This window comes from Lissotriton helveticus, chromosome 1_1 (genome assembly GCF_964261635.1).
Source record: "Lissotriton helveticus chromosome 1_1, aLisHel1.1, whole genome shotgun sequence".
In the NCBI taxonomy this organism is placed as follows: Eukaryota; Metazoa; Chordata; class Amphibia; order Caudata; family Salamandridae; genus Lissotriton; species Lissotriton helveticus.
In genome coordinates, this window is record NC_136057.1 from 1,656,785,050 (window position 1) to 1,656,811,228 (window position 26,179).

General features: G+C 45.9%; 1 protein-coding gene across 1 annotated transcript in view; it reads left to right on the top strand.

Moving 5' to 3' along the window:
* The window catches only part of SLC4A8 (solute carrier family 4 member 8), a 755,839-nt gene that overhangs the window by 579,274 nt on the left and 150,386 nt on the right, over window positions 1–26,179 (top strand). Inside the window, exon 17 of the mRNA XM_078688864.1 lies at window positions 25,374–25,487. Coding sequence (XP_078544990.1) covers window positions 25,374–25,487 — 114 coding nt within the window. The remainder of the gene's footprint in view (window positions 1–25,373; window positions 25,488–26,179) is intronic.

Genomic DNA, 26,179 nt, shown 5'->3' on the forward strand with positions numbered 1-26,179 from the left:
CACCATGTAAATAATGTTGTCTCCTCATCCTTTTTCACCTTAAGGAAAATTTAAAAAATCCTACCTTACATACCCACTTCGGCGGAAAAACTCTTATTACCTCCCTGGTATTTTCACGAACTGATTATTGCTGAAGTACCGAAAAATATATGATCCCTTCCCAACAATAATCATTACATTACCAAATCCCTTATCATTACAAATAAGCAGTCGGTCGGCAGTGTAGAAGGTTCAAGCGTTTATTAGACAAACACAAACTCTGCCAGAGGAGCTCCTTGCGACCTGACCCGAAAGGTCCGCCAAGAAGACTGCTGGCACATTGTCAGCACATCACATATATACAATTGCGTTGGCACCGGCATGGCCTAACATGGAAAAATACAAATTGGTACAAGCTAGTACAGTAATAGGAAAGCCCATATAAGGCACACAAAGAGCTCCTGATTTCGCTCAGGCAGCAAGGTCAGACGGGTGACTCCCTTCTGTCTTCTCAGAGACAAACCACCCTGCACCCCTCCCGGAATGTGCTTATCGGCCCTTCCTCGGCTAACTACGACCTTGCCGAGCCTACCGAGCTGAAACAGCAGTTTCTGCAACAGTTGGTTTCTTTCCCAGGAGCAGGGCCTTTAGAGCTAAGGGAGAATAAGGCCTGTGCATGTACGATATTAAAGAGGGCCATAATATGGTATCCATATAGCGTAACGTGGCATGAAGCTAAGTGGAAAGAAAATACCGTAAATACTAATTATGCATGTCTACAGTGTGAGTTTAGTGACACCATGCTAATCCTAACATATCGATTATCAATACTACGTGATCAGGAATCGATTCTGGTACCTCAAACCCTCCTTTTAGCGTGGTGGCGCTAAATGATAACAGACATCTACTCCTCAAATATTTCTTCATCGATGATCATCATACCATGTACCTCTTTCTGCAGCATTTGGGCTTTAACAGCGATAGGGGATGGAACACACAGAGTGGTGATACGGGAAGCACAGTAAGAACAGCAGGCTGGACCACAGTGCATCAAGACACAGCATGTGAAAATGATGGCAGCAGCTCCTCCTAAAATTAACATTACCTTCCATCCCCATGTGGCCAGAAGTCCCCAAAACCAACCTGACAATGACCAAGACCCATTGTCAACATGCATTTCGGAAGCAATGCGATGCAGTTTCTGGATGGCTAGATGGACGGAGGGGGCGGAGTCAGGAATATATACACAACAAGAACTGCCGATGACGCGGCATGCCCCACCCCGATCAGCTAAGATAACGTCTAGAACCATTCGATTTTGAAGCGCTACAAGGCGAGTAGCCTGAATTTCCACCGTTAGGTTAGTTAAAATATCAGTAGTGATATTAATGACATTCTCCACTATTCTAGACAGTCTCCGAATTTCCCTACTATTGAAAATGGGCCCCCAAAAGGGTACTAGACCCTTGCTGAAATCTGTAAATTGCTGCAATGAAGTATCTGTCTGATCAACTTCAGTCATATCGAGCTGTCTACGTGCTCTGTGTAAGAGTGAACTACGGGGATGGTTCGAGGTCACCTCGATGAAGCTTGCTATCGGTGTGCTTGTGATTGGAGCGGCTGGGTTCCCATGATACGACCGCATCGGGTATAACTGATGCGTTTTATGATAGTTGGAGGGAGCCACATAAACAGGGGGAAACAGAAAGGACAGATAACAGCGTCCCCCCCAGTTTCGTGGTAGCCAAGTGTATGCATGTTCCCCGCACACGAAGTACACATTGTGGGGAGTAATCAAAGGAGGGCTAATAAGTTTTCGCAGTCGATAGGTATAATTGCAGATGCTATTCCCCATTTGTACCTTACCTATCCCTTGCACACAAAATCCTGCAGAAACATTCAAAATAGGAATGGGGACAGTGCGGTCCCTGGTAACATTTCGTTCGATGAAAATCTGAAAGTATTGGGTGGCATTAAAGTCCTTAAAATCATACAGTTCATCTTTTAACCAAGTTTTGTTCATTACCGCTAAATACAGCTGTATACATCCTTGTGGGTCAATTATCACCTTATCCCCATGTCCTGTTCTATTATACGCATAGTGCGCTCGAACATAATCAAGAATAATATTGTGCTCATTGACATCTAGATCCCTGAAATGCTCACTCCCATGCCGGTATATCGCCAGAAACAGTTTGTACCATGCTTCACAACTACCTAGATAAGACAGAGGGCGGGAGAGAAATAGATCATGATTGCGCACCACAGTAGGCAGGAGTCCACAAACCCAACAATCCGTGGCGTTAGTAACATTGTGCGTCTGATGCAACATTTCTATGAATACATTTTTAGCATATTTTTGGCGATGTCTTTCTTTGTGGGGCGCTAGGGTAAACAGGAAATGCTCGGGAGGTGCGGCAGTTGTGGGCAAAAACTTTTGTAAGGGGTATTTATGTTCTAGGTATACAAACAGACTCATGAACACAGCTACTATAACAGTTATAGTTACAACAAAAGCTATTTTGACCTTCGTGGTCCATGTGGAAAACATTGGCTCATAGAAAGGTATGCGTCTAGGCGCAATAGGAAACTCTTCTTCTAGGATTACACGACCAAAAGGGTACATTGCTAGCTAAAAGTCCAGAGATAGGCCTAGCAGTCCGACCTGCCAGAGGGTTTCTTCGTTCCTGCGTCCGTCAGAGTCTCACAGGCAGACTCGTATCCCTATTCCAAGGTAGAAGCCATATCCATTTGAACAGAATCTTCTTTCTGAACAGAGCACAATGATTGAAAAGTTCCAGCTCTCAACGAGTTCAGTCCAGTGTCTCGCTCAGCGCTCAGACCGGTAGTCTAGCAAACCCTATCTTATGCAATGAAGTCCTTCCCTATCTCCTGACAATGTGGTCTGAGGCGCCGTGTGTCGGCCTTCTGGGCCGAAGATTATATCGCTCACGACCCAACACTTCAGGGTCAGAAAAGAGCACACCCGGGGTTTTCCCTACTGGTGACGTTTTGTCGTCTGGGGTACTTGAAACAGAATTCAACGCTACTGCACGCTCACTTGCAACTTCAGTGGAGACCAAGTCATCTGATCTCGCCGATCCTTCCCGTAGCCTCTGCTCAATCTCGCAGGCATCAGAAAAGGGCACAAATGCAGCAGCTCTTTCAGTTTCCTGTGTTAGAATTTCCCCTGGACGTGACCGCTCACCGGGAAGTGGAAGTGGCAGTCGTTTCAGATGCGAAACATGTATCCAATGCTTCCTGCCATCCACTTTAACCGCCGTCCGGGTGGCCAACAGAATCTGCCGTGGCTCAGACCATCTAGGAGCCAAGCTGGTGTCTCGCTCAAACTTTTTGACCAGGACCCACTGGCCGGGCTGTAAACGATGACCGGGGCCCTCTGGCAGTGGCTGCAGTACAGAAGCTACCTGCTGATGAATAGAACGAAGGTCTTTAGTCAAAGCATACAGGTAATCAATCAACATAGGATATTCAATATCTGCAAAAGAACGAGGTCGAGGTACCCCCCAGACGTTAGCAGGTCTCCCAAACAGTATCTCATATGGAGAGAGACCTGAACGTGAATGCGGGGTGACACGTAAGGACATAAGGGCTAGAGGTAAAGTGTCAGGCCAGTTCAACCCCGTGCTCTCCTTTATTTTTGCCATCTTCAATTTTAGAATGCCATTGTATTTTTCTACGAGCCCTGCTGATTGGGGGTGTCGGGCAGCATGGAACTTTTGTTGTATGTGTAAGCCCTCGCAGATATGCCGCACAAGGGCCCCATGGAAATGTTGCCCGTTGTCCGACCAAATCAAACGAGGCAATCCGAAGCGAGGCACAAACTCTTTCAGGAGAGCTTTTGCAGTTGCCAGTGCTGTGTTCTCCTTAGTAGGGTATGCCTCGACCCATTTGCTAAATGCACAAACTACAACCAGTACATATTTGAGATTATTGACACGGTCCATATGAATATAATCCATTTGGAGCACTTCAAAAGGCAATGCAGGTGGTGCGAAATTCCCGGCCAAAACAGTTTCTCCTTTTCCTGGGTTATGCTGTAAGCAGACCATACAATATTGGACCAAACGGACAGCCGTCCGTTGGATATTCGGATTATTCCAAACTGGATCTAAGATCCCACAGATACCTTTTGCTCCTATGTGTGCTGGTCCGTGCGCCATTGTTACCACAGCCTGTACTAATGCATTGGGCAGTAGCCATCTTTGTTTTTCGGTCAAATCGATCCAACAATTATTTTCATCCAATCTCCCTATCTCTTGTTCCCATTTCTCTAGTTCCTCTGAGGTGGCTTCCTTCTGTAGTATTCTGACACTTTCCATAGTATTATCAAATAATTCACAGTCTCCCCCCACCCATCTAGTAGAGGAATGAACGTACATAGGTGACATCAGCGACTGTGCTGTCTGCTTGGCCACCTGGTCTGCAAAAGCATTGCCTTCTCCTACCTCATCCACAATTACTTTGTGAGCACTGCATTTAATAATAGCCACTTTCTTGGGGAGAGTGAGAGCATCCAACAACCTCAAAACCAGTTGCCCATTCTGTATTCTCTGACCGTGTGAAGTAAGGAAACCCCTTTCTTTCCACAGCCGCCCAAAACTATGGGCTACGCCAAAGGCGTATTGGCTGTCCGTGTAAATGTTGACCTCTAGTCCCTCACTCAGCTCACAGGCTCGTAACAAGGCCATAAGTTCAGCAGCTTGGGCTGATCGGTGGGGTAGTCTGAGTGTTTCAACAACTGTTTTCAGAGTCGTGATGGCATATGCAGCTGTCGTTGTGCCATCTGTTAGTTTGAAACAGGAACCATCCACATATAGCTCTCCCTGGGGCTGATCTAAGGGTGTGTCTGTGAGGTCAATTCTACCCTTGGTCTCTTCCTCAGTGCGATATATGCAATCATGTAAATTAGTGTCCTGTTCACTCGTATGGAGTGGTAACAATGTAGCTGGGTTCAATGTTGCGCATCGAGTAATCGTAATATGTGGTGCAAATAAGGTCAGCTCATATCCAGTAAGGCGTGCACTCGTAAGATGCTGCGTTTTTGTTTTATTTAGCAAGGTGTCTACTGCATGCGGCACCATTACAGTCAAATTGGAATTTAAAACGAGTCCTTCTGACTGCCGGATGGCCACCGCTACTGCAGCCGTAGCCCTCAGACAGCTAGGAAGTGCTCTTGCAACATTATCCAATGTTGCTGACAAATAGGCGCACGGTCTTTGCTTACCTCCAAAGGCCTGCGTTAAAACAGATAATGAACAACCGTCGACCTCGTGTACATATAGTACAAAAGGTTTACGATAATCTGGAGTACCCAGAACAGGGGCAGAGCATAAAGCAGTTTTTAGAGAGTCAAAAGAGAGCTGACATTCATCCGTCCAGGGTAGGGGTTCATGCACATCTTTGGTAGTCAAATGCAACAAAGGTTTAGCCAGAAGTGAAAAATTAGGTATCCATTGGCGACAGTAAGATGTGATGCCAAGAAAAGCGCGGACTTCACGCTGCGTGCAAGGTACAGACATGTTAGAAATGGTAGCAATACGTTCAGGTGTTAGTCGTCTACCCTCCTTCGATAAGAGATGACCTAAGTAGGTCACCTCCTTTCGACAATACTGAAATTTAGATAAGGATACCTTGTTCCCCTTGACAGCCAAATGGTGCAACAATTTAACCGTAGCTTTCTTACATCCATCCTCTGTGTCAGATGCAATGAGTAAGTCATCTACATATTGCAAGAGGACATTGCCATCCGGCAATTCTAAGTCATCCAACAGAGCCTTCAGAGCCTGGCTGTATATGCTCGGACTTTCAGTGTAGCCTTGAGGAGCGCGACAGAAGCGGAAGCTGCGTCCGGATATTGAAAATCCGAAGATCTGTCTGCTATCAGGGTGGATAGGAATGCTGAAGAAAGCATTTTTCAGGTCAATGACCGAAAAATACTGTGCAGTCGGAGGGATCATGGTGAGGATGGTAGTGATATCGGTCACCACAGGATACTGTGGTACCACAATTTTGTTTACGGCTCGCAAATCAATCACAAAACGATAGGCAGCACCCACCTCCCCTTGGTCATGGTTCCTCTTCAAAATCGGGAGGATCGGGCTATTGCAAATATTGGCGTTTGTCTCCTCTACAACCCCTTTGTCAATCAGTTCCTGGATGATGTGCAATAAAGCCCGCTCCCCCGCCGGTGCTATTTTGTACTGTGGGATGCGTGGTAGTTTAGCGCCTTGCTTCAACGTGATGTGAACTGGGGGTATGTCCAGTTCACCCACATCCGCGTCCCCTGTCGCCCAAAGGGAGGTTGGGACGCCATCGAACTCCGGTGGGAGTCGTTCATTTTTCGTAAAACATTGTTTAACAGGTGTTACAGAGGGACGTATAGTTAAATAGACCCCATCCGCAGAACAATGTATAGTAGCATTCAATCTTTTCAGCATATCCAATCCCAACAGATTCTCCCCACAATTCGATGTCAATAAGAAAGGAGTGTCCATCGTAGCTGGACCGATCGTAAAGGGGATAGGTTTAGAGATGGGGCTTACAACGGGGACTCCAGAAAAACACACCGAAACATTGTTTTGCCCGGACAGAGCTGCCCCTGGAACCAATGATCGAGCAACGGAACTGTTCATTGCTCCCGTGTCAATTAGAAAGTTTTCAGATGTCCCCAACACTTCCCCTCTGATGTAGGGTCCCCTCTGATTGACCGGAATTGACACATGGCCCCCCCTCTGTCCCTGGCTGTCCTATGCTGGGGCATATTCATCATCATTCCCTTCGGCATAGTCACCATGATAGTATTGTCTGCGTTGGGTGTTATCGAAGTGGTTCCTTTCTGACCTGTCTTGTTGAACGTCTCTGTACTCGTCTCTATGCATATCACCTCGGTCGGGGCCCCCTCGTCCTCTACCTCGTCCGCGATTTGCTGCGTTCTGGGCGGCCAAGTATGGACACTGAGCCTTCCAGTGTCCCTCCTCTTTACAATAGGAACATTGGTTGATGCCTATTGACGGGGCTCCTCCTGAACCCCTTCCTGTCCCCGCCCCTCTCGTCATTGGGCCCCGGCCACCTCTAACTCCTCCTTGCCCTCGAACCACTTGCTGTAACAGTACTCGGGTCTTCAGATCCTTAACCTTCTTATCCACCTTATCCTTATTTTCATTTTCTCTATGCTCGTAGTACTGGGCCATGCTGAGTATTACAGACGGGGAAGAAGTAGTCCAGGTACTCTCTGCCGCCTCTAGTCGTGCTGAAATTTCCGGAGCCAGGTTCGTAACGAACCTGTTAACGAACAACCTTGTGCCCCCTTCTGTGGCCAAATCTTGTCCACTAAAATCAATAAAAACTTCTTCGAACCTGGTAAAGAAGTCGGACACACTTTCGTCCTTCTTTTGTCTACAGGCGGACAGTTTATCCCAATCGACTTTTCGGGGTGGGATCAGAGTATGCATGAAAGTTATTATTTTCGCTGGAAGAGAAGTTATTTCCACTCTGGGTTTGTCCCCCGGTTTGCGATCCTGGTCCCAGCCCCTTAACTCTTCCCACGTGCCACCAAATTCAGCATGATTAGAATCGTGCACCTGTCGCCATATATCAACCGGTACTAGCAGTCCGAAGAACAATTCAACATCGGCTAAAGTCATTACAGCGGATGCAGCTGCTTCGGTCAATTCTTTGTAGTACGCAGTAGGATTCTTTCGGGGATCTGGCAGCTGAGATTTCAACGCCAGTACTTCACTTCTTTTCCATGGGGTATAAACCCACTGTTCCTGGAACCGAGCCGCCACCCCTTGTCGTATGATCGCCTGGTTACCATCTCGTTGCTCAGGGATTTCGGGATGATAAATTGGGTGTACTTCTCGCATAGGGTATTGCGTAGTCCACTGTGGACTTTTCAAGAATAATCTGTCGCGATATTGTACCAAAGTGTCTACATTCTTAAATACTTCTTCCGGTGTTAGGCTAAATTTATGGGCCCAATCTCTGATAGTATACAAGATCTGGGGGGCTGTCCCGTCCCTAAAGCTTATTTCCCAATACCCAATGAGCGAATTGGACATTTCGTATAGCACATGTTGTTGCATGACTGGCTCTAAATCCTTCACAGTACTCCATATGTCAATCAGGGTATATACTTCATTCCGCACCCACTTGACAGCCTGGTCTCCTAATGCTTCTTTTTCGCCATATTCTACGGATGCTCTAGTGAACAAACGCTTGCTATCTAGGCCCCTTACAGCTCCTCTCGGGGTCGGGTCAAACCCTCGGGGTGTAATACAAGCTCGGGGGGAGGATATCTCCGGCATAGGGAGACTCAAGTGCGTTTGAGGGGAAGTAATCAGTTGTGTAGTTTCGGGGACAAGCGTAGCCAAGGCCCCACCCTGAGGTGAGGAAACATCGTTATTTTGTTCATTGATAACGGAGCCCCGTTCCTCGGGCGCAGATGCCCGTGGTCTAACTTCTGGCTGGACAGGTATTGCAGGGTATATACGCTCCGGGGCATATGGTGGGGGAGGCCTTGCATTTAACAATTCCTCAATCTCATCTTCCGCCCCTTCTCTGGCTACATAACATTGGTCTACCTGCAGTTTAAACCGCCTGTCTGCAATCTCAATATTTTGTTCTACCTTATTTTTGTCATATGCGATAGCCTTCTGGGTAATAGTCTGTCCCTGCTCTATCTTCATTAATTTTTCAGATCGAATGCGTCGTCTCTTAGCTTCTTTCTGCCATTTGTTAAGGGTGTCGAACATCGACTGCCGGCTGCGTTTAATAAAAAGACGTTCTTGTAAATATGCCAGTTTTTGTTCATCGAAAGACCCTGTTTTTGGCCACTGTAATTCTATATTGTCCTTAGTGTATTTATGCCACAGAGAGTTAAAGATGAGAGGGCCAATACCGTGCTTACAATACATAAAGTGGCTAGGTGTCCCCTCCGGGGGGTTCGGCTGACTCTCGTCTAACCTCCCTTCTTCACTATGGACACAACCAAAACACAATTTGCTAAAGCACGGCATATTGTATTATCTAATTTCTGGCTGAAAAGGAATTTCTTCGTTAGTACAAATTCAACAAAATTAAATATCACGTTATCCTTACGCTTTCATTCTCATGGCCATGACACCCATCATCCTCACATCCGTATTTTCCTTATACATCAGACAAACGTAAAACGTGACACATAAGTTCCTGCAATTGCAATCAAAAAAGTGGAGCCCGTCGGCTCCCACTCGTGGAGAACTCTTCTGCTAATTTATTCAAAAGGCTGCAAAAACACGACCAACAACAGTCTCGTCCTCAGACTGCCTAAAGATGGTTACACAGGTTTTAAACCACAGACCGGTCTACAGGCCATCCGACAGCATTCATGGTTCACCTCCCGAACTGTTCTGGCTAAGCCCGCGTTTCAGCGCCGCTCCAGATTTGTCCGGGTGCTACCCAATCTCAACCATCGGCTTTCCCGAGAACAGTCCGGCCGAGCAGGAACCGCAGTTCCCCTAGGCGTATAATCCTTATCTTTAGTGTACCCAGAGCGTTCGCACGTGCAGTTCCACACTGCCCCCGTCGAACCTCCGACCAAATCCTCTCTGTGACAACTAATGCAAAGTCAGAGTTTCTCCGTGACCGTGGGCCACCAGATGCTTAAATCCCGTTATTTAAATCTACATATGCAATTCAACATATAACGAGACACAACACTCACCTGGTGCACGCAGGTCTGCCGGAACGTTCTTCACTGCCGACGTTTGCCCAGTATCAGCGTTGCAGGTTCTCGGGTTACACCCGAAGGACTCCGGCGTGGGGTTACTAGCAGCTGAAGCCCTCCGGATCGGGAGGGCAGAGCAAAACCCCAATTTCTTATGCGTCTGGTCTGCAACTCTCCCGATCAAGAGGACCCCTTTCGATGTCCCCTGTGGGTACACAGGGACGACCCCAACGCGGAGTCCCGGCGGAGTCGCCAACTGAAGTACCGAAAAATATATGATCCCTTCCCAACAATAATCATTACATTACCAAATCCCTTATCATTACAAATAAGCAGTCGGTCGGCAGTGTAGAAGGTTCAAGCGTTTATTAGACAAACACAAACTCTGCCAGAGGAGCTCCTTGCGACCTGACCCGAAAGGTCCGCCAAGAAGACTGCTGGCACATTGTCAGCACATCACATATATACAATTGCGTTGGCACCGGCATGGCCTAACATGGAAAAATACAAATTGGTACAAGCTAGTACAGTAATAGGAAAGCCCATATAAGGCACACAAAGAGCTCCTGATTTCGCTCAGGCAGCAAGGTCAGACGGGTGACTCCCTTCTGTCTTCTCAGAGACAAACCACCCTGCACCCCTCCCGGAATGTGCTTATCGGCCCTTCCTCGGCTAACTACGACCTTGCCGAGCCTACCGAGCTGAAACAGCAGTTTCTGCAACAGTTGGTTTCTTTCCCAGGAGCAGGGCCTTTAGAGCTAAGGGAGAATAAGGCCTGTGCATGTACGATATTAAAGAGGGCCATAATATGGTATCCATATAGCGTAACGTGGCATGAAGCTAAGTGGAAAGAAAATACCGTAAATACTAATTATGCATGTCTACAGTGTGAGTTTAGTGACACCATGCTAATCCTAACATATCGATTATCAATACTACGTGATCAGGAATCGATTCTGGTACCTCAATTGCAATGCCCTTCTGCTTAATGCCCAGGCAAAAGTGCTTAACAAGATTCAGCTGGTGCAGAATGCTGCGGCCAGGGTATTGCTCAACATCCCAAAACACCACTCCATTTCCACTTTTATTCACAATCTGCACTGGCTTCCAGTGAGGAGTCGCACAAAGTTCAAGGCTCTATGTATAGCTTACAAAGCCATTAATAATACTGGACCTCAGTTCCTCAAATCAGCATTTAAACCCCCAGAGGCACCAAGAATTCTCCGTTCATCTTCAGCCCATCTTTTGAACGTCCCACCCACAAAAAGGGTCAACTGGGGTGACAGACGTTTCATAGTGGCTACTGCCAGACTGTGGAACTCACTCCCTCTGTGTATTAAGACATGCCCCACGCTATTCAGCTTCAGGAAACAACTTAAGACGTGGTTGTTTACACAATAGATGCTTTAGTTTGTGCAGTTTCTGATCCTATAGCGCCGAGACACCTCCGGGTATTTGCGCGCTAAACAAATTGCGAAATAAATAAATAAAATAAATAAATAATAATCCTCAATCCGCGCACACCAACGCAAGTCGTTGTAATGACTTGTGTTGTAATGGCAGCGTTGTAAAGTACCATGATCTAAAAGATCGCGTTGTACTGACGTACATCCATCTGAGGTGCAGCGTAGGGCAGGGCGGGCACGGTTACCCCAGGCGAAAGCAAAACCGCCCCCGACACACCTTTCATGGAATAATATTCTATGCACCCTCTGCTTGTGATGGGGGATTAGGGGGGCGAACCCATGTACAATGCCTAAAATTGCAGCTGTGAACTTTATAAATAAATAAATAAATGTGATAAAAATAAAGATTTATCACAAAAACGTTTTAGAAATCATAAAATTGACGACAAACTGAAGAACAAAGATCTGCAACAACGTATTCTTTCAAAGAACAACCGTGGGTAACATTATTGTCTGAGATGTGAACATGTCTATCTTCTCAATTAGATATTGCCTTTTATTACCATATACCATGGGTACTTGTACACATGTTCCCAGGGGCCCCGAAGTATGGCCTATGCTGTGCCCAAAGACTGCATTGATTTTTTGTTGTTGTTGTTTGAATATCTTTTATTGCTTTTTCGTATGTTGCTCACAGTACATAATATAACATCAAAAAAGAAATGATTGCATTACAATGCATGACCGTATGATAACATTCGTTTAAGACAACAGCGTGCCACAACACATATACACATGTTTCCCACTGTTCCAGTTCAACAGGTGCCCAAGGGCACAACCTCCAATAACCCCTCAGTGCCCAGGTGTGCGGTCCCTTCAGGGAAGGGGAGAAGAGGACAGAAGACATTTCTAGAATCAATGTGACACAGCGAGGCCCTAGGTATGGAGCAATCGAGGAACTGCATGTAACAGCAACAATTCTATAACAATGCAGCCGGTCTTTCTATTCAACAACCAAAGGCTGCTTTGATGCCAGCAGGTTGGGAGAGGGTCTTTGCAGGGAACGGGGTAAGGTGGGCTTAGGGAAAGCAAAACATGTGCATGGTGTGGTCAGTGAGCAGTGGAGTTCTTTTGAGGGATTCATTCCATGTACTGCCCTCTAAAGTAAGCCCAGTGGCATCACAAAAGCCCCCCGCAGCCCCTGCGGTGAGGGGTTCCTGAGCTCCAGGGGCTCCCCTTCTGTAAAAGTTATAGGTGGTGAGCTGGAGAGGGCCCCACCCCACCCCTCCATGTACTTTGAGGGGGGAGCCCTCAATTTTACGCAATGAGTACGCCCCTAGTCTCTAGAAGAGACATAGATTTGATAATATTGTGTTTGTATTTGTATTTGTATTTGTAGGCATACTTATAGAGCGCGACTGTCACCCAAAGGGTATCCTGGCGCTTTGACCACAAACATTCCTACAGATGTCCACTACACTGTCCTCGGGAAAAGATAGGTTTTAAGATTCTTTTTAAAAGACGGGAGATCCTGCTTGCACCTTAGGTTGTGAGATGCAGTATGTGAATCGCCACCCCTCTACCGCATTTTGGGTTAAGCCTTCTATGCTTGCTATCGCTAACAAGGGATAGGCAAGTGTAAAAAGGATGTAACTTGTTTATTGAACTAGACTGACATAGAATTGCACAATGTGGAATTAGAAAACCTGGGATCAATCCCAGCTTCCCCACTTGACCTAACTGTGTGATTCTAGGCATTTGATACTTCACTTTGCCTTCATTTTCTTCATTATCACAATTAAGAGCACCTTAAAATACTAGAGTTCTGGGTGTGCAATCAACACAACCTGCCCCTGTGTTTGATTTAATAAACTATAATGTTAACCTAATAACAAACCGGGCCACCCAGGGGGGTCCTCATGACCCTGATGACTTACTGACTTGCCCTTTAGTTCACTATTGGGATGATTGTCAGGATGGGAGGAGGCCTGAACATTTCTATGTTCATTTTTAAAAACGATAGCTTTAAAAAACGCTTCTTTTTGCACTGATATAATTTGATGTGCTAAAGTGAAACGCCTCTCCATGTTAATAAAATACACTTAAGAAATGTGAAGAGGCTTTTATCATATTCTGTACATGTTTAATGCTAAATATCTTAAAAGTAAATGTGTTGCTAAAGTTAGTGGTGCAGGATACCTCATTTGGTTCTGTTCTTTGCCTTCTTTTAGGTGTAAATAAACACTTAACCATTTATGTAACATCTTTCTGAATGTTAGTGCTCTCTCGAGAAATTATACTATGTGTACTTTGACCATCCGGTATGTGAACAATATATACCAGAATTGCTTGTGATATTTTGTCACCACCACAAACTTTCTTTCTCACCACCTACCATCTTGCCCTCCCTCCCTTGTTACCTTGTTAGGTTTCCCTATGATTTATTCTCTGTATAAAATGATTATCTCCAATGAGATTAAATAACACAGGTTGAATATTATTGTGTTTTCTCTCATTCAACACCTTGAATGTTAGTTTTTGATTTGTTCATTTCTCCCTTCTATGTGAAAGCCACCAATACAATGGGACTGCTCTATTATATACTCTCTCTCTCTCTCTCGAAATGACAGCAGCCAGTGCTGTTGTCCAGCAGGCATGTAAAGGTGAGGCGTGCCGCAAGCCGTAGTTTGAATATCACTGCACAGTGGCTTAGCAAGGGGCGGCGGTTATCCCTGGGCAGCACAAGTTTTGGGGGTGGCGGCCTCCCCCCAGCTTTTTTTACGTGCACTAGTTGGGTTACACTGCCCAAAAAGCTCCTCCTACTTTTCAAACAGGCTTAACAGGTATGGCGAGGGGCAAACAAAATGCACCATTTGGCGTCCCAAGATAATTAAGTGGAGGGTGAAGTGGCATGAATACATGCAAGGAAGGGTTACTGTCCTCTCTGCATCTGGGGCAAAGTAGCTACTCAAAGCCCGGTGCGGTGAGACCCAAGTAGCAACATGTAGAACAGGAGTCACCTGTAGACCTAAGTGGACATGGGTTTAATTTATATGTGCAACAGTCTTCAAAAATGTGTCATCCAAAAAAAGAATCTTATCAATTGTATAATACTTTATAAAACGTATTGTTATGTGGGGTAAATCAATAAACAGAGATACGGCCGAAGAGGATCAGAAATAAATCCTTCTGTTCACGTTTCTTCAGGCAATTGTTAGCAGAATCAAATTAGATTAAATGCTAAATGCTCGAGGTCCACGGCCAAGGTGCAAGGAAAACTCGTGCGGGTGGCGCCAAATAGTGGACAACAGTGTGGAGGGAGCAATCCTCCGTCAGCGTAAGACTGCCAGGGCCTGTCTGGCCTTGGCGCGGTTCCTCTGAGGGAGGAATGCTGTCTCTGCAGCCTCCCTAAAGTGCTCAGTAACTTTCCAGCGCTGCTCCTGGGTCCCCTTGGCCTTTGCTGGAGGCCATTCGCCATCACTTACTAAGCGGTTGTTGACAGGATTCGTTCTTTGCCCCTGTACACAACTCACAGCAATCGTTTTTCCCTTCGTGCCCCTTGATTGCTCTGTCCTGATGATGACCTGTTGAATCATGGAAGGTCGAAATGGCGTGGAAAATATTATGTCAGAAAAAGATATTTATTATTAATTACTGAAACGTGAATTATTATAAATGATTACCCCCAAGTTATGCATTCACTTTGCCAAACAGCTACTTCCTTTCGCCATCTTTGCTTGTTTTGTGTTGTTCAGGAGTGTTGTGTTGTACATGGCATTGTACAGTAACTTCAGTTGTCCAGCTGTGTTTAGCAGATCGCTTCCTCGAAGGGTGCCCCTCGTCTGACACTGAGTGCTAAGATCAGTGAGTGCTGAATTGGTAGAAATGGGCTGGCTAATAGGGTATGTTTGTTTGGAATTGATAACATCGAATCATGTTAAAATGGATTACATAAGGGGGATTGGTTGGAATTTCTGGGCATAATTTTTAAGGGGGTATATACTTGGGATGCGTCCACTTACCTACGACATACTTTGGGTGTAGGTAATTGGATGAATCCTTTGAGCATAGCGACCTCTCCTATTCAGCTGGTGAGGGCTGTGTCAGCCTTGTCAGTCCGGGGGACTAATAAACCACGAAGCCATTCTGTAATGGCGTCCATAGGCTCTCGGAGTTCGCTAGTTTTCATTGCAGCCAATCATGCAGTCTGGAAGACTGTCCTGGGAGCAGTTGAGTGTGTACTTCTGAGTTTATGGTATTTCTGCATATGTCAGTATATTTTGCAAGTTTTCAATTACAAATTTCTGTGAATTTCCCACCTACTTTTTAAGTGACGCTGTTTGTCATTCGTTGAACGTAGAGGCTATTATTTCACATATTTAAGTGTTATCTCTGTGTGACAGATACATTTCCAAGTTTAAATGAAGCTACTAATCCTATATGTCCGAACCGAAGACAACACTCATTCTAAAACTTGGATAGGCCTGGGTGGAGTTTGTGGAGTACGTGGAACTTCGCGAAGTGACAAAACAAACTCTGCAAAGCTACACGAGTTCCACGAACAGCAGTGTCTGTTACCTCGCGCCGTTTGATGATTTTCAGCGCCGGGTGTTTGTCCCACACTGTAAAATCAGCGCAAGGGCCATCACGCGCAGCGCAATAAGGCACAGCTTCTTTCTGCCACTCGAGTAGAAGTTCTACTTGAGCCCCAGCTTCCTCAATGCGAGCGGAAGGTTTTCCAACGCGAGCAGAAGTGGCCATCCGCTGCCGCACACGTTGAGAAATCTCGCTGAGAAGTAGCCTAGCGTTGGATTTTCCTCGCTCGCACTTGCCAGCTTATCATTGGGGAGCGGGAAAAAACTCTGCTCCGAGTAGCTGAGCAGTGTTTTTTGGAACTCCGCAAAACACAAAGTGAAAAAAGGTATGCAAACTCTGCGAACGGAGTAGAGTTCACCACCCAGGACTAATCTTATACAGAGACCCGTTCTACCATAGTAAACATTTTGACTATTTCAATACATTTTTTCTAAAACTCAATATGCGTTTTGAATACAAGCTATTTACTATATTTGTCTTATATGTTCGATGTTTTTTTTAAGGGTTTTCGTTGCATCTCTTTGGACTGCGTATTGTTTGCTAAGTGTTGTGATGGAGCGTAGCCGGCAAAATGTCTTAATAATTATTAAAACTCAGTAAATTGCATAACATTTGGTCAGAGTAACAGCTTTTGCTTCAAGGGCTTGGAAGCGGCAGAAGTCAGGCACAAAGTGCTATTAAAAAAGCAAGTTGGTTTCATTAGTGCTCTGTATGCTCCGCCATGACAGGCGGAGAACTGTATAGTCCAAAGCTAATACTACGAAATGGTCGGCAGTCCTGGCGGGGCGTGCATGTGTTTTTCTTCATGTAACCTGCAATTAAAAATTATTAATTAAGGTATTCTATCTAACTGCACCGAGGCTCATTACCACAGTTACCCTATGTGAAGCACCTCTCTCTCTCTCTCTCGCTCTCGCTCTCGCTCTCTCTCGCTCTCTCGCTCTCTCTCTATATATATATATATTACTCCCTTCCACAGTGCTTTGCTGCTCCCTGCTGGAGAGCGTTTTGCTTACATGTATGTATTTGCTAGAAATTTGGATTTTAAGGTATGACGTTAGTCAAAGCCTTTTGATTTGTATTAATTTTAGTATAATATACTTATAGAGGCTTTCAGTGAGCCCTCTTCATCCATTGGTCTGTTGGTGGTACAGTTGCAATTTTGTTCTGCCTACTACAGCATACATACAGCATTGGCTAACTTCGCCATGAGCAAGGACCTTCTTTTATTTCCCAAGGAGCGCATCACGTGCAAAGCAGTTCCCTTCGGTGACGGCACTGCTATCGCAATATGTGTGTGTTTTTGGACCAGAAAATATTTTAGCTTTTAGTGAATGCTGTATTTTTTTAGATTAATTATGGGACGGCAGCTTCCTCATAATAAAATTTTGCAAAAAGCATTACACAATAAACACGCATTGACAAATCCAATAGGCTGGCGGCCATGGCAAACCTATTTACTTCGCCAGTACTTGATTTTATAGCAATAGGTCTGGTCTGCTTTTGGAGTATTTTAAAGCAGTATTATCGTGGCTTGTTTCTGTTGTCTGTTTTATAGCAGTGCGATTTGAACTTGTCAATTTGTTCGGTCTTTTATGGCAGTGCGGTTCTACCTACTTCTAGTGCCCTTTTTCCGTAGCGTTCTGTCCTAATACCAGTGTGTATTTTTTTTTATAGCAATATGGCCATAGCCAGCGTGTAGTGTCAGGTGAATTTGTTAGAACGGTGGAGTCTAGCCTGTTTCTCTGTATAGCAGTGTCATCATGTTTGCTGTGTTTGCCATTGACAGAATCGCTTGGTGTTAGACCCTGCATTCGTTACAAAAATAAAATCAAAGATGATGGTGAAAGAAGTTGTTAGGTCATTCATTCCCGACTCAGACACCGCCGGAGGTAACGATGGTCAGAGAGGGGCCTCGTAGTCCTGAGTGAGGTACCAGGTGAGGTGAGGTCCATTCCCCGATCAAGACGGGTGCCATCTGCATCCCTTGAAGCGGAGGATCTGTAGAGAAAGATTAAATCCTTTGTTTTTGGTCAGTGGCGAGCAGAGAGCTGAGGGTCGAGAGAGCGTAGCGGGCTAACAGTCGGAGGACGCACCGAGAGGAGCCCTTACGGACTCGAGAAAGGAAAAGACCGAGGGGGGCCAAGCGGACCGAGGGGACCTGGGCTCTTAGGCACCAAGTGGCCTCCTCAAGGAGGTAGGAGGTGGGAGACCGCCAGTTTCGTCAGTTTCACCGCTTAGTGGGAAGGCGGAGAGCGGGGAACGGACCGCGCTCACCCGCTCACCCGCTACCCTTGCCGCCTGCGGGCTTTCGGTCATCAGTCCAGGCCGGTGGTGTGGGCGCAGGTTCGTTTCACTGGCCCCCCGGTCCGTCGCCCACGGTTCCACAGTCTGGGGGGGGGGGACACAGCGGTTCGGTCCGACCGGCGGCCCCGCCCAGTGGCCGGCTTGGCCAGTTGTACCCTGACTCACGGGGAAACGCGGAAGGCAGTGGACCCCAACTGACAAACTAGCCGCTAACTGAATCCGACCAGCTGAGAATCAAATTAACCGCGCACACAGGAAATAACAACACCATCAACATTAACACTAACCGTGTCTCCCTGTCACTCAACTCACCCAACTCATTGCCGGCAAACTAACATCAAAACAGAGGGAGAACGGATCTGTGGGCCAGCGGCACCAGGTAGTGTGAGCGCTGGAAGTTAAGTTATAGCGCTGTGACAACAACACTCCTGTATACGCCACCTAACGTTGTTCTGTCAGCGGCAGCAGGTAGTGTGAGCGCTGGGAGAAAAGGGAAAAGGGATAGCGCTGTGATAACAACACTCCTATACATGCCCTAAACGCTGTTTCTGTCATTATACACAACGGCACGAAAGACAGTAGAAACAAGTTCTAAATTACCGCAAAATAGAAGGGACAAAGTGCGTTGCAGCAAGGAGGAGGTTCGCACTCAACCTGAATCGCACCCCGCTTGGGACTAGGCTAGTAGGATAGGCAGGAACCCCCCAAGGGTTCCAGTGCCGATTAAGGCGCAAGGTGTAAGGCTGCCGCAGAACTTCACAATCACCCCTGCTAGCACTCCTGCCAGTACCTGACCTAGTAGCAAAAAAAAACACAAAAAAAAACACAACAAGTAATCCATAAAATCACAAGCAAACTTTTTAGGACCAACTGAGGGGAAAGATGAGATCCGGGAGGCTGAGAGAAAACCCACCAAGAACCATTAAGAAGACGACTAAGGCCAAGATCAAATCGCCTGCCCACTCCTTGCAAGCCGACCAACCCCCCAGCTTAATATCCCTCACTTACTCAATTTTTGGAACAGTGAAACCCTCGGGGAAGTTCACATTCATGAAAGACCCAATGTCAGTAATCTATTCAATGCCGACTACCCTAAACGGTTTACCGAAGCCAATGACTCCGAAAATCTGCAGCACAAAGACAGAGGAAAAGGACACTTCAGCGACCCAATTAGCCCAGTCATCTACAGCCACAATGTCGAACGGTATTGAGACGGATCATAACTGTTCGGAACAAGTTCACGACCCAACGAAACACTCAATGCAATGTTTCGCCCAAGTCCATAGGGACAATAACATGCACGCACCAGCAGCAGGAGCCGACGCAGAGAAAAAAACAGCAACAACGCGAGACTCAAATTCAGCCTTGGGCACCCCGTCTGAAGGTCATACAAGCAATGTAACACCAAATAACAGTGAATTGAACTTTGACATGCCTAACAATCAGCGACCAGTCAGTAAAAGGGACAGTCTTCTTAAAAATAATCTGAGTGACCCAATAGACAAGGTCCACCCAAATAATCATTCAACGCCTAGACCAGCCTCAGACTCAAACAAGTCTGCTCAAGTAAGGCAACTCACTCCTGCACTTGTCATCCAATACTTGAAAAACTCCAGGACCTGCCATTTATATTGAAGGACATCTTGCAGGAATGTAAGCTGACTAACCTAACCACCACCAGGACTCAACTGAGTGACGATTTGATCTCTTTTGATCACAAAGTGACCCAAGCAAAAAATGCAAATAAGCCTAGGAATTTAGAGGCAGTCATAACGGTGGCTTCGCACCAACAGTCGGCGGAAGGAAATGAGGAACATAACAATCCGAGTATTACCACTGTCAATAGACCTTCAAAGTTAAACTTAAAACCTGACACAGCCTTGACGAACTTGCAGAGTAGCATTAAACCCCTCACCACTGATCGACCCCCTGAAGTTGTCTGCGGGATAAGACTCACCAAACGTCAGAAAAAAAGGGCTAGAAAAAATAGAAGTCAACGCACTAGGAGCGATCCTGAATGCAAGCAGCCGCCATTAAACTTTCCCATTTTTGAACAAGCTAAATTAAAAAGCAAGAGTGTCGCAATCAACGACTTACCACAGATGACGATAGCCAATGACATAAAAATCAAGGGTCAGAGGACGCCCGTAATAACTGAGGCACATGCCACGAGAACAGAACCCCTTAACAAGCGACAACAGGAAAACCCGTCAAACAGATCATCTCATACAGCAGGAGCTATCCCCCCAAAAGCCTTGGGTACAGTGAACTCTCCGGGCATAAAGCACTGTGAGACATCGGGATCATACGTCACCACTGATCAAGAATACACTATCGTCGGTCAGCCAAACAAGCCACTAGCAATTAACCAGCTCGCACCAGGATCACCTGAACCACCACCCAAACAGACCTCAAGTTCGCAGATCACTTACCAGCAGCTTTCACCAACTGAGAAGGAATTAAACAACGATAAGTCTGGTAAAGATAGGCCCAATAGTCAGGTTGCTGTAAAGACAGCTACCAACGACATAGTATCCCCAATTTTAATCACTATTTCAAGTATGGCCTTAGAACCTGGCAGACAACCAGCAACAAATGTGAGCAGGGATAAACTTGATCTCATCAAAGTTACCTTTCCAACCGACAGAAAGGACGTTAATTCTGAAACAATTAGGGAAACAAGGGGAAGACGTCACTGGGAGAACTTAGTTGACGCAAATGAGTGCTTAGTTGCAACGAGGCAAGTGACAAGCGTAGGACATGAAGAGAAGCCATTAAGAGCTCCATATAAGCGATCCCTGAACGGGGTTAATCTCCCCCTCCGAAACAGTCACACCGTCAACGTGAAAGACTCTGGGAGCCATAACCACATGAATCAACGCCAAACTATCAAAATTAATGATAACCCACCAATGACAAAAGAGGAAGTCCCCAACGCGAGGAAGCTTCTTTTTATCCCTGAATACGAGCAGCAAGGCTTGCAAGATTACTTAAACCGTGGGAACATACTTCGTCTAACCTCAGCAATCCCTAGCCTTGGCTACCTTACTTCAGCAGACCTCCTGTCAGTCGAGTTCACAACGACGAACGACGAGCCAAAAAAAGAGTGTACAGTCACGATATGGAGGGAGGCAGGAATAGTGACCCACATTCTCTCTGAAATGGCCAAATTTAAAGAATGGGGAATTCTTTTGAAGGAAATGGTCAAGGCAGCGTATCCGTCCCCGCTTCTAAGAAGGCACTCCAAGAGTATAAACCAAGCACTGAGGAATTGACCAACACGCTCGGTCCTCCAAGGAGCCAGGGGAGCCGAAGCAGCAGGCTGCGACCACCCACAAGCGCAACCGCCACTTCTTAATTGAACGCTCAGTAAGTCAACTAATACTGTAAACCACGTTATAAAAATCCTCTCCTGGAACATTGCGGGTGCTAAAGACATTGTGAACAAAAACGGCAAAGGTGCCACTTGGGACCCGTATGCGATAATAGCCTTACAGGAAACGTGGCTAACCGACCCAATTGACATACCTGGCCGTTTGTGTTACCATGTAAGTGCCACTCGCCTACAGCGCTTTGGGCGAGCCCGTGGGGTCCTTTCCGTCTATATTTCAACAGCCCTAAAGATCAGAACAACACAACTGTCCGAATCTACGGCGGACATGCAAATCTTAAAATTGGAGAGTACACTAATGGCCACAACCAGAACCTTAATCTTAATAAACATATACGCAAACCCAAAAAAATCTCTCAAAAAAATACCTTTCCAACGCATCATCTCTGTGGTCTCAAATATGCGTTTGGAACATTCTGACTGGGAGATAATTCTCACGGGCGACTTCAACTCAAACCTTCTACACCAACCGGAGGACGAAGCTAACATCAACGCTGCAAATGAAACTTGGAATGTCTTGCCGCAGGTGGTCCCTCAAGCAAGGAAGAACGATAAGGAGGGTAAACAACTCATGTGGGACCTGGAAAATCTCGTCCTAAGAGCGTTAAACGGAAGATCCAATCAAGACATCCCTCCCTCCTTGACCTACATAGGCCACAATTCCTGCTCCATACTGGACCACACATTTGTCACACTACCACTGCTTAGTCAAACACAAGACTTCCATATCATCTGTTCTCTGGATAGCGACCATGCTAAACAGCATTTTGAGATCACGATGGACATACCTAAATGCTCACCAGCTCCGACGCTACCAGGAAATGTCACGACCATCAACCTGAAAAGGCTCAAGTGGACAAGTGAATCCCTTCCACGAATAGCCAACAATGCCAAAAATCTACTAGAAGAGTTCCTGACAGAGAATGCCCTGAGCCCACACACCTGGAATTACTATCTGAAGCAACTCCCAAGGTCTAACCTAAGTAACAATTCAAGAACCTCTTCCAAATTTAACATCAAATGTAATAGATCTGTACTACTATTAAAGAGGCAGTTGAAAAAATTATTACATCGAGCACGTGGGCAAACCCAAAGCGCTAGCATCTGGGCAGCAGTACGCAAGGCCAGGACTCAATACAAGAAATTAATATGGACCGAAAAACAAAATCTCCAAAACGAGTTCTGGTCTAAACTACTGCACAACATAAAGAAAGCCGACTCGCGGGCCTTTTGGTTACAAGTCAACTCCGTAAATCGGACAGCCCAAACAATTAGTATGGCCTGTATAACTGAGTCGGAATGGTCCCAACACTTAACGGACATATTCTCAATTCACAACTTGAGCACAGCTACAACCTTGGTTACCGAAGCAAAAGTCAACCCTGAGCGGGAAGACACCGCCCCAGTGCCCAAAGGGAATCACGCGAAACTTTATGGAACTACGGCACTATGCCTCAGGCAAGATGTTGAACAAAGCATCCTAAAAATAATTGGAAAAAGTAGGCAAGACAGCGCCCCAGGTCCAAACGGCATCCCGCAAGCCATCTATAAGGAGGACCCACAGTACTGGGCTAGTAAACTTAACCTACTGTTTCGAACGGTAAACAAAACAGGTGGCGTTCCCTAGAGTTGGAGGGGGGCGATCATAACTCCAATCTACAAAGGCGGAGACCGCAAGGACTCGAAACAACTACCGTCTGATCGCCCTCCTCGACGCCGAAGCAAAATACTACGCGTCACTGATACTAGCCGATCTGGCTGAATGATCTGAAACGAACAGTAAAATACCACTTAACCAGACCGGATTTCGCCGCGGTATGGGAACCATGACGAACGCTATGGCCCTATGTTTGATCGCTGAGAAAAGCCTACAGAATTCCCAGGACCTTTATACCTGTTTTGTGGACTTCAAGGCGGCATTTGATCGCGTCAACAGGCAAATGTTGTGGGCAAAACTAAACACCTCGGCCTACCGGACTCAATCCTCTTGCCTATTATCAATCTTCATACTGAAACCTGGATGCAGGTAAAAATTGATAATGGGTGCTGCCTGACCAGAAAGATTCACACCGCTGATGGATTAAAGCAAGGCTGCGTTTTGGCTCCACACCTATTTAACTTTTTTATGAGCGATTTGGCAGAAAGTCTAGGCAAGGTTAACGCGCATCCTCCCAGGCTAGGCACCCTTCGTCTAACGCACTTATCGTACGCGGACGATGTGGTACTTTTGAGCCAGACAAGAATTGGCCTTCAACGCCTGTTGCATGACCTGTCCAGCTATACAAAAAGGAACCTGCTAACAATAAACATCAGGAAAACAAAGACAATGCTCATAACACGTCGACGCAAAAACCCGCCAACCTTCCGAATAGATAATGATCAGCTGGAAGCCGTAAACAGCTATAAATATCTGGGGGTACACTTAGACAAGCGCTTAAACTTCCTAGTGCACTTCAAAGATATAGAACGAAAGGGGGCCACCTTATTGCACGCCTTCGCCAGTTTGTCGGTCGAGCTAAAGGGTTCTCTTGTCTCCCCTTTGCTAATGGCAATGCAATCAAAACTACTGCCCACAATAGCATATGGGAGTGTTTTGCACCATGGGAAAAGCGCCACCCTCCTGGACAAAATTCAAACTAAAGTCTATAAACGGGTATTCTTGTTATCGAATAGTTCCTCTCCAGCGCAAGTCAGACTTGAATTTGGATTACAATCTCAAGTTTTACAGAAAAAATACAAGGCCATTAAATTCTGGCACAACGTCTGGAGGAAACAGGAGAATAAAATGAACGGCGCACTCTGGGAAGCGATTCAGACAAGCCCGAACTACGAGTACTCAAAGTACCTAAAGCTCTCACTAGCGGCAACCGAGCTGGGAACATTGTGGGAAACAAAACTGCCAGTTCCTTCATTTAACCAGGTGGTTAAAAGGACTGCTAAGAAACACTCGTTCCTTAACGACAAAATAAGCTTTAGTACCCGAACCCACGCCTGAATGACTATTAAATCATACACAAGGCCCGCCCCAGCACCCTACCTAGATACTCCATTCTCGTTGATACTCAAACGAAAATTCCTCCATCTAAGGCTGGGCACCTTGCCCTCTAGATTAGACCAACCGAAATGGAGACCACAAGATACAACGGAATGCGACCTTTGCGGTGCAGGTAAACAAGACATGATACACATAGTCTGCATCTGTCCAGCCATGAATCGGGGTCGGCGGTACTGGCTTAAGGACAAACTTAACGAGCAAGGAGTCCGCACCTGCCGATCTGCGATAGTGGCGATCCTATGCTCAGCGGACCCCCAACTGATCTGTAGATCAGTAAAATTTCTGGACAGTTTTGTGAAAAAACGAGGCCCGCTGCCATAGGCTCGGCCCTTATTGAGACTTAAGAATACTGCTCCAAGATTAACTTGTGCTCTGGAATAGTTTAATGAACTTGGTGACAGACCCTTTGCTACATAGTTTTATGCTTTTTATATTTCCTTCCCTTTTCCTTCTTCTATTTATTATTCCTTTATCACAGCCCCAAAAGTTTTGTTCTATATGTCGCTGAATGCTTTATATTGTAATGGTTTTAATTAACTGAACAATAAAGAATTTACTTACTTACTTACATAAGTTGTTAGGTCCGAAACAAACAAGCCTGTAGGGAATTGTTCGAAAAGCAGTGATCGCCAGTGGCTTACATGGAGCTGGAATCTTCTTACAAAATAAAATCATCTACTGGTAAGGCAGTGCCTCCCAAACATTGGCCATAATAATTGAGGGCTATCAGAGGATAACGGATATAAAACATCTGGTCAGAGTGGACTTGCTCTATTACTTATGACCTTCGTCTGGCAAATGAGGAGTCTTGTTCAATTCTGTGGAAAAACAAGCGGTGTCTCTCTGGATGTAAAAGAGTTGTCTTGTCTTATAGTCCCACACAGTCATTACCTGCTGTTTTTCTCCTAGGTGCGCTCCATGGTGAGTGATTTTGCTGTTTTCCTGACCATCCTCACCATGGTAATTGTGGATTACTTAATCGGCGTTCCGTCCCCAAAGCTGCAAGTCCCAAGTGAATTCAAGGTAAGCACTTACTTACACCCTTACTTCTTCACCTACCCAACCCTAGCCACCACTGCTAGAATATGGTCTCCTTCCAATGTTTCCACACTCAGTGTTCTTTTACCCTGTTTTTAGTCTATATTGTTCCCGTTCCTTGGCCCACTTTGATTTGATCGTGTTTTGGTTGTGAGCAGTTGTAAACCTTTTAGGCTGGTGGCACTTAGGACAGAGAAACTGGATAACATGTGTCTAGTGATTTCCCATGGCCCTTCCCGTCCCCAGGCTCAGAGGACACAACATGGTTTACTGTGCAAAATTCTTAAATATTTTCATTAGCCTGTGTTTACATTTCCTTCTAGATACAACATGCCCATAAAGAAATTGTTGCAAAGGGGCATGAGAAGAATGAGATTTGAATAACCACTATGAAACTGAAGAATTATTTCAGTGAGGAATTGAAGTGATGTGCTGTGAAAGTCAAGACATTCCTGTGAGGGGACAGAGGGTATCGCCGGGCACTTACCGCAAGAAAATAGCCTTGGTTCTGTGGCACCACTGCCTGAACGCCATCTAAAAACAAGAAAGAAACGTCCAGTTAGAAAAAGGGCTGAGATTTAGCAGTGGCTGGGAGAAAGGTGGAAAGAGAGAAGGAACAAAGAATAGCAGGGGGAAAACAGGCAGAGATTGGCAGGAGAAGGTAAAATAATGACAAA